At 39.7% G+C, this 9,339-nt stretch overlaps 1 protein-coding gene across 1 annotated transcript; it reads right to left on the reverse strand.

Annotated features, from left to right (window-relative positions):
- LOC102176942 (olfactory receptor 8D2-like) lies at positions 8,204 to 9,130 on the reverse strand. Its single transcript, XM_005699565.2, has one exon. It carries the CDS (start codon positions 9,128 to 9,130, stop codon positions 8,204 to 8,206), a length of 927 nt encoding a protein of 308 aa, XP_005699622.2.

Genomic DNA, 9,339 nt, shown 5'->3' on the forward strand with positions numbered 1-9,339 from the left:
CTCGAATAGCCAAAGCAGTATTGAGAAAGAAGAATGGAACTGGAGGAATCAACCTGCCTAACTTCAGGCTCTACTACAAAGCCACAGTCAAGACAGTATGGTATTGGCACAAAGACAGAAATATAGATCAATGGAACAGTATAGAAAGCCCAGAGATAAATCCACGCACCTAAAAGTTATGACCAACCTAGATAGCATATTCAAAAGCAGAGACATTACTTTGCCGATTAAGGTCCGTCTAGTCGAGGCAGTGGTTTTTCCTGTGGTCATGTATGGATGTGAGAGTTGGACTGTGAAGAAGGCTGAGTGCTGAAGAATTGATGCTCTTGAACTGTGGTATTGGATATGCCTCTTGAGAGTTCCTTGGACTGCAAGGAGATCCAACCAATCCATTCTGAAGATCAGTCCTGGGTGTTCTTTGGAAGGACTGATGCTAAAGCTGAAACTCCAATACTTTGGCCACCTCACGCAAAGAGTTGACTCACTGGAAAAGACTCTGATACTGGGAGGGATTGGGGGCAGGAGGAGAAGGGGACGACAGAAGATGAGATGGCTGGATGGCATCACTGACTCAATGGACATGATTCTGAGTGAACTCCGAGAGCTGGTGATGGACAGGGAGGCCTGGCGTGCTGTGATCATGGGGTCATGAAGGTCGGACACGACTGAGCAACTGAACTGAACTGATGGACACCTTATCTTTGACAAAGGAGGCAAGAATATATAATGGACAAAAGACAATCTCTTTAACATGTGGTGCTGGGAAAACTGGTCAATCACTTGTAAAAGAATGAAACTAGAGCATTTTCTAACACCATACACAAAAATAAACTCAAATGGATTAAAGATCTAAATGTAAGACCAGAAACTATAAAACTTAGAGGAGTGTTATAGTTTGAGCTACTCTGTAGCTCAAGGAACTCTACTCAGTGTTCTGTAGTGACCTAAATGGGAAAGAAATCTAAAAGAAAGAGGATAATATAGTAGAAACTAACACAACATTGTAAAGTCACTATAGTGTTAGTGTTAGTCGCTCAGTCGTGCCTGACTCTTTGCAACCCAATGGACTGTAACCCACCAGTTTCCTATGTCCATGAGATTTTCCAGGCAAGGATACTGGAGTGGGTTGCCATTTCTTTCTCCAGGGGATCTTCCCAACCCAGGGATCAAACCCAGGTCTCCTGGACTGCAGGCAGATTCTTTACCGACTGAGTGACAAAGGAGTCACAAAGTCACTATACCCTACTACAGCATTTTTTTTTTTTCAAAAGGAACACAGTGCAGGGAAATGGATATAATTTACCTTTATAGGAAGAAAAAGCGTATGTGTGTTTCTTATTCATTCTAGATTTTTCATCTTGGTGTGAGTGATAAAATTATTTTAAATGTTTGAGGGGCTTAGGTTTTTAAACATTTGATCTACAGATTTGTATATTTTGAGAGGCATTGGAAGTATTGCATATTATTGGCATTGTAGGCTCTTTATTCCAAAGGGTGTACCTTTGGCAAGTGCTTCTGAGACCAAGAGGAAACAAAGCAGGGCTAAGGAGGTGAAAGGACTCTTCTCATCTCCCACTGACCTGAGAACAATGTTTCAAGTCAAAAGAGAAGTAGGATTTTTTTTGTCTAATATTCTTTCCAATATTTAATATGTTACCTGGGTTTGTATCTACATTTATTTTTTATCTTCTGGAGACTTATGTGGGCTGGTGTACAAAAAGGACAAGTAATAAATACATGAACTAGAAGCACTACAGGGAAGTGAAAGCTCAGAGCCATATGGAAACCCCATTGATGCTTTAAGCACCAGAGGTAGGTGAACTCAGTTTGGAAACACACCTGCAGGAGGTTGTACCCAAATTAGGAGGAAGAGACAAGATGAGATTAATAAGAGAGGAGAAGGGTGGACATAACCAAGTGGAAAGAACAGTAGGTCAAGTCTCCTGGATAAAGCACAAACATTACACATGGTTAGCAGCATTGCTAATCACCAACCATCCTCTATTAGATTGGGTACAATTGCCATGAATAAAACTGGACACTTACCCTGACACTGCTCAGAGACTGAAGTTCTTAAAAATTGCTTACTTTGCTTAGGAAACAGGTTCTTGTAATCACCAAGAAAGAACAAATCCCTTTCAACTGGCTGATGTGCACATTTATATGTCAATGGTTGAATTATTTGATTGGCTAAAGGTAAAACACCAAAATTGATCTAATAGTACAAACTCTTACAAAAAAAAAAAACATCGTGATGTTCAATTTCCTGGTCTTAAAAAGCAAGGGAGTGGCATGTTATTCCACTTTTATTTGTGGCTTGTTAAACTTAGGGACACCATTAAATATACTCACAGGTCCCCCAATACCCATTGAGCCTAAAGATTATCCCAGTGCTCAGTATTTAGTAATCCTTTTCAAAAATAATCTTATCATCCCCTGTGCCTGCCTATTGCTGTATTTCCCAAGAGTAGTAAAGATCCCAACAGAAGCTTCTTATTTTATATTTTCATGTCACCTATGAGGATTCTGAAACACAGTGAAATAAGATCAGTGATTGCTGAAAGGCAATTGCTGGTTCTTGACTATGATTTCATCAGTCAGTAGAAAAAAATGGAGGAAACTAATAAAATATAATTTTCCTTACAGCTAAATGATTCAATGTAAAGACTGTCTTTATTTTTCTCTTTAAAAATTATAATAAAATATACATATTTACTATTTTAATGTGTACAGTTCTGTGCCATTAAGTACATTCACATTGTCATTCAATCATCATCACCATCATCCCCAGAAACTGAAACTATACTCATTAAACAATAACTTACCATTCTCTCTCTTCCCAGGTCCTGGCAACCACACTTCTTTCAGTCTCTATGAATTTGACTACACTAGATATTACATATAAGCAAAATCATAATGTTTTTCTCCTTCTGTGTTCAGCTTATTTCATTAAGCATAATCTCCTTAAGGTTCACCCATGTTATGGTGAGAGTCATAATTTCTTTCTTAAGGCCAAATGATTTTTCATTGTATGTACATATCACATTTTGTTTACTCATTTGATAATAGAATCTGGGTTGCTTCCAACTTTCAACTGTTGTGAATAATGCTGCTATGAACATGGGCATACAAATATTCCTCTTTTTTGGGGGGAGGGGGTTATCATTTCCATCTTATTTTTATTGTGGTTGGGATTCCAAATACTGTTTAATTATATGGTATGATGCTGACAGTAAATTATAGTTATATTTCTTGGTTATTTGCTTATTTGTTTGCTCATTCTGTTTGAATGACTATGGTTCAGAGGGTAAAGAATCCACCTGCAAGCAGGAGACACAGGAGATGCAGGTTTGATCTCTGTTTGGGGAAGATCCCCTGAAGGAGGAAATAGCAACCCACTCCAGTTTTCTTGCCTGAAAAATCCCATGGCAGAGGAGCCTGGCACACTAAAGTCCATGGGTTGCAAAGAGTGGTACATGACTGAGTGACTAAGCACAGCACTTCTGTCAAACTAAAAATGTGGCAGCCCTCTACAGGCCAAATGCTGTGAACCACAGAGTTTGGCAATATAGACAAAAGTCTTGTCTGCCCTTCCTATCTTAGGACTCAGAGCGTTATACAGGTCAGAAATCTCCTGGGAGCCCAAGACATATATTCCACGAATCTTCCCCCCTGAACTCATCTTTAATTACCAGAATGCAATGATGGTTCTGTGTCTGCTCCAATACTGTTTCCTGTGACAGGAGTCAATATCATTAAATGGCTTGAGCAACCTAAATCCATTTTTGTTTATTAAACCTTTCCCATGCTCTTCCTATTCTAAGATAATTGTGGCATGTGTTCTTAGTGACTTAGTTGCTGCTCTTCAGTCACTCAGTCATGTCTGACTCTTTGCAACCACATGGACTGCAGAACGCCAGGTTTCTCTGTCCTCCACTATCTCTCGGAGTTTGCTCAAACTCATATCCATTGAGTTGATGATGCCATCCAACCATCTCACCACTATCAAAGACAATGGTAGTGTTTAAGAGCCCCCTCAGCTTTTCTGTTCTAGGTTTGCCAGAAATACCAGGGTTTTACCACTGAACTCCCTTCTCTAATGAAGTTCATTTGTAAAGCATCCAAGGATCCCTAGCAAAATTTGACACATGAATGATGTATCAATACAGTTGATTCAGAGTTGGATTTGTTCAGTAGTGTGTTTTCATTCTCTGGTTCCAAACCTGTTCCAATAATAATAATATCACTGACTACAACTGCTCTTCCTAGTTTTACAATTAGAACCACTGTTAATAGATGCTTATAACTAAGCATTTTACATATATACTGTCCATTTGGTCAAAATAACTGAACTGAGGAAGTTCCTAGAATTCTCTGAGACTCACTTTCTCCTACCACTCATATCTGTTCTTCTTTCTCACTTATATGGATGGGCAAAATTATTCTGTATGTAGGCAACGATGGAGGTAGATTTGTTGACTAACCATAATGTATAGGATCTGTTTCTGCCAGCTTAGAACCTGTCTGAGTAAAATATAGATGATTAGATAATGTGGCAGACACTCTACTTCAAATCAATACAAGGAGCCAAACCCTCAGAAAAGATAAGTGAGATCATTATGGCTGACTAAAGCACTGGAGTTTATTTTAAAAGACAGATATGAAAAACCTATGAATGCCTCTAGTGAGCCTCCAGGGTATAGAATATAAAGCAAAGAAATTGCTTTTTTTATACCCACATACCCTGATAATAACTTGGACTCAAAGAATATCCTTTTTCCAGGTATCTAGATACATGTCCTGAAATAGTTACAGTAATATTTTGTGGCTTTATGTCTTGTAGTTTGAGTCATTTTTTTTTTCATGCTATTGTCTAAGACAAGCTATCTGAGAAGCCTAGAAGTTACACACAATTCTAAATTAATCTCATAGGTCCTTGTTTTCCCATGGACCTGTGATAAGCTGAAAAACTATCTCCCCAAAGATATCTACTTCCTAAACCCTGGAACCTATGGGTGCTACATTTTAGAGCCACAACAGGCTATGCAGATGTGACTACATTAAGATCTTGAGATGGGGAGAGTACAACGGATTATCCAGAAGGTCCTAAATACAGTCAAACACATGCTTATAAGAGGGAAGCAGAGGGTGATTTCACACTGAACAGGAGGCAGCAATGTAACCAATCAGGCAGAGATTGTGGTGATACAGCCAAAAGCCAAGGAATTCCACCAGAAGCCAGAAGAGGCCAGGATCAAATTCTCCCTAGAGCCTCTAGGGGGACTAGGCTCTTGTCCACTCAATGTGATTTTTGGATGTCTGACCTACAGAACTGTGAGAGAATAAAGTTCCATTATGGTAATTTATTGGGCTTCCCATCACTTCATGGGAAATAGACGGGGAAAGAGTGGAAACAGTGTCAACACTGTCAGACTTTATTTTTTTGAGCTCCAAAATGACCGCAGATGTTGACTGCAGCAGTGAAATTAAAAGACGCTTACTCCTTGGAAGAAAAGTTATGACCAACCTAGATAGCATATTCAAAAGCAGAGACTTTACTTTGCCGACTAAGGTCCGTCTAGTCAAGGCTATGGTTTTTCCTGTGGTCATGTATGGATGTGAGAGTTGGACTGTGAAGAAGGCTGAGCACCGAAGAATTGATGCTTTTAAACTGAAGTGTTGGAGAAGACTCTTAAGAGTCCCTTGGACTGCAAGGAGACCCAACCAATCCATTTTGAAGAAGATCAGCCCTAGAATTTCTTCGGAAGGAATGATCCTAAAGCTGAAACTCCAGTACTTTGGCCACCTCATGCAACGAGCTGACTCACTGGAAAAGACTCTGATGCTGGGAGGGATTAGGGGCAGGAGGAGAAAGGGACGACAGAGGATGAGATGACTGGATGGCATCACTGACTCGATGGACGTGAGTCTGAGTGAACTCTGGGAGATGGTGATGAACAGGGAGGCGTGGCGTGCTGCGATTCATGGGGTGGCAAAGAGTCAGACACGACTGAGCGACTGAACTGAACTGATTGGGCTTCCCTGGTGGCTCAGGCAGAAACCTGGGTTTATTTCCTGGGTCCAGAAGATCCCCTGGAGAAGGAAATGGCACCCCACTGCGGTACTCTTGCCTAGGAAATCTCATGGACAGAAGAGCCTGGTGGGCTACTGTCCATGGGTTGACAAAAGAGTAGGACATGACTGAGCAACTAACATTTTCAGTTTCTTTTTCACATGGTAATTCATTACAGTAGCCACAGGGAACTAATAGAAGGCCCAAAACAAAGATTTGCTATAGCTCCTTGAGAGAAAGATGCCCCCAACCCCCAAATTTCACCTTCTTAGATGAAAGCTGTGTTCAGGCCAGGAAATGAGCATACAGTGGCTAGAGGCACACTTACAAATGGTGATGGTATGGAAATGAGAAATTTGAGAAAAAGACTTTCTTAAATTGTCAGAAAAATGTGACTCTCTGCAACTTTCTTCCTCATAGCCTAGTTATGTCCTGTGGCAAAAACTACCACAAGTTTCACAACCAAACTTCTGCTCTTTTTTCTTTTTTTCTTTTTTGAATCTAAGCACCCTCCCAGCCATATTCTCTTGCCTTACCTGATTTATTAAAAAAGTATTTTGTGACCTGTTACATTACATATATGTCTCCTTGTTTATTTTCTTTGATACCAAAACCTAAATCTAATGAAGACAAAGACTTCTGTTCTTTCATTCATCTCTTTATCACCAGTATGAGAAATAGGCTAGGTATATACTGCAGCATTTGCTATATGAATAACCAAGATAATGAATATAGGAATGGATGTATGATTTCAAGTCCCTTATTCATCATGCCCATAGACCTCAGAATGCAAAAGGAGCCAAAGGTTTTTGAAAAGTACTGAATGAATTACATTCAAATGGAAGTATTCTAATCATTATAGTGCAAATGATTTTTTTGAAGTTTTATTACTCTGCTAAAATGCAGCTATTGCAGCTAAGGTAACATTAACTTTTTTTTTTTAATTACAATATTGTATTTGTTTTACCATACATCAACATGAATCCACCGTGGGTGTACACGTGTTCCCAATCCTGAACTCCCCTCCCACCTCCCTTCCCATACCATCCCTCTGGGTCATCCCAGTGCACCAGCCCCAAGCATCCTGTATCCTGCATTGAACCTAGACTGGTGATTCATTTCCTGTATGATTATTCAAGTCATTGAAGAAAGACCAAAAAAAAAAAAATCATTTAGCTAGACCCCCAGCCACTTCATGCATATACCTCTAAGACTCCCATACTTAAGAGTAGAGTAAGATGGAAGTTATGCACTGATGCCCAAAATGATGTCTCAGGGCAAGGAAGCACCAAGGAGGTTGTGTTTCTGATCTCCAAGAGGACTGGATTCCTGCACCAGAGGGAAATTGTGGATACAGGCAAAGTCACAAGGTGATAAACAAACAAACAAAGCAAACAACACTATGATTCACACAGAGGGTGGGTGGGAAAGAGCTATATACAATTCCAGGAGAAAAGAAACAGCATTGCCCTCATTAAACTGATTATTCTAATACAGAATAGTAAGTTAAACTCCCCAAATTGGAACAAGACTCTATTAGACTTCTAATGGATAGTTATGGCTTCAGTGATAGCCTCCAAAGAAAGCCAATGTGAGATTTTAGATTAGTTATAATTGATCTTAACTGAATATGATAAGACTAGGCTAACTTTGACATCTCTTACCCTCACCTCTCCACCCTAAAGCTATTCTCTCCTCAAACACACACACTGCAATCCACCTGTATGTAGTTCTTTGCTATAAGTACTGCATCCTCACAGCTCGGTCATGATATCAATATTCTCAATATTTCACTATAATGGCTTGGGGATAGAAAAAAAAAGCTTCCTTTGGAAGTTTAAAAATACTTCTCTTTCTGCCTTTCAAGATGTTGAATCAGTTAACATCATCTCTTTTCAAACACAAGCCTAATACAAGTAAAATTTCCAAATATTATATTGGCTATGAGAAAATCTTATTGTTTGATAAAAATGACCAAAATGCCTCAAACATTCTCAAGTACAAATATATATTTTATAAGTAACAGTGCATTTTGTCTCTACAGGAGAAAAAGAAATAACACAGAGCTCATGACAATTTTTCCTCCGCTTCACTTCTTCCTCTCTGTAGAAATCTCCTTTGCTGGGGTGATTACTTTCCCCTAAGCATCTTCCTCAGTGCATTCTTCACATCCTTGTTCCTTAAACTGTAGATCAAGGGGTTCAGCATGGGGATCACAGTGGTGTAGAACACGGAGGACACTTTCTCCTGTTCCATAGTATTGCTCGAAGGAGGCTTGAAATACATGAATGTTATAGACCCGAAAAAGATAACCGCAGCCATGAGATGGGAGCTACAAGTGCCAAAGGCTTTGGACCATCCCTTGATGGAGTTAATATGGAGGATACTAGAGAGGATGAAAGCATAAGAGATGAGTACAGCCAGTATCGGTGCCAAGGTATTAACTCCTCCAATAATAAACAACAGTATCTCATTAACATGGGTGCTGGAGCAAGAGAGACGCAACAAGGGAAAAATATCACAAAAATAATGACTGATAACATGAGATCCACAAAAGGACAACATTGACATGTGGGTAGTATGAACTGTGGCCCCAAACAAGCCCAGTGAATATACTGCACCCATCATTATGGAACAGACCCTAGGGGACATGATAATATTGTAAAGCAGTGGGTGGCAGATTGCAACATAATGATCATACGCCATGGCAGTGAGAAGATAACCTTCTGCTATTACAAAAATAAGGAAGAAGTAAAGCTGAGCCATGCATTCCAGGAAGGAAATAACATTCTTCTCTAACACAAAGTTCACCAGCATCTTTGGTGTAATGACAGAGGAGTAGCAGAGATCAATGAATGACAAATGGCTGAGAAAATAATACATTGGAGAGTAAAGTTGAGAACTGATAGCGATTAAGAAGATCATGCCCAGGTTCCCCACCATGGTGATCACATATACTCCAAGGAACAGGAGGAAGAGTGGCAACTGAAGCTCTGGGCATTTTGTTAACCCTTCAAGGATAAATTCACTCACTGAAGAATGATTTAAAGTCATCATTCCTTACAAGATATTATCTACAGAAAGAAGTGAGACAAAGTAGATGCATTCAAATTATTTTCTGATTCCCAAAACAGCATGACAGGTCCTGTCTTGATTGGGTCCATCTTTCATCTGCCCCTTGTCTTCATCCTTTCCAGTGATCTCTTAAAAGCTCAAGGACATGGTACTGAGGAACCTATTTGCAGGGCAGGAATAGAGATGGAGGC

Source organism: Capra hircus, chromosome 29 (assembly GCF_001704415.2).
Source record: "Capra hircus breed San Clemente chromosome 29, ASM170441v1, whole genome shotgun sequence".
Classification (NCBI taxonomy): Eukaryota; Metazoa; Chordata; class Mammalia; order Artiodactyla; family Bovidae; genus Capra; species Capra hircus.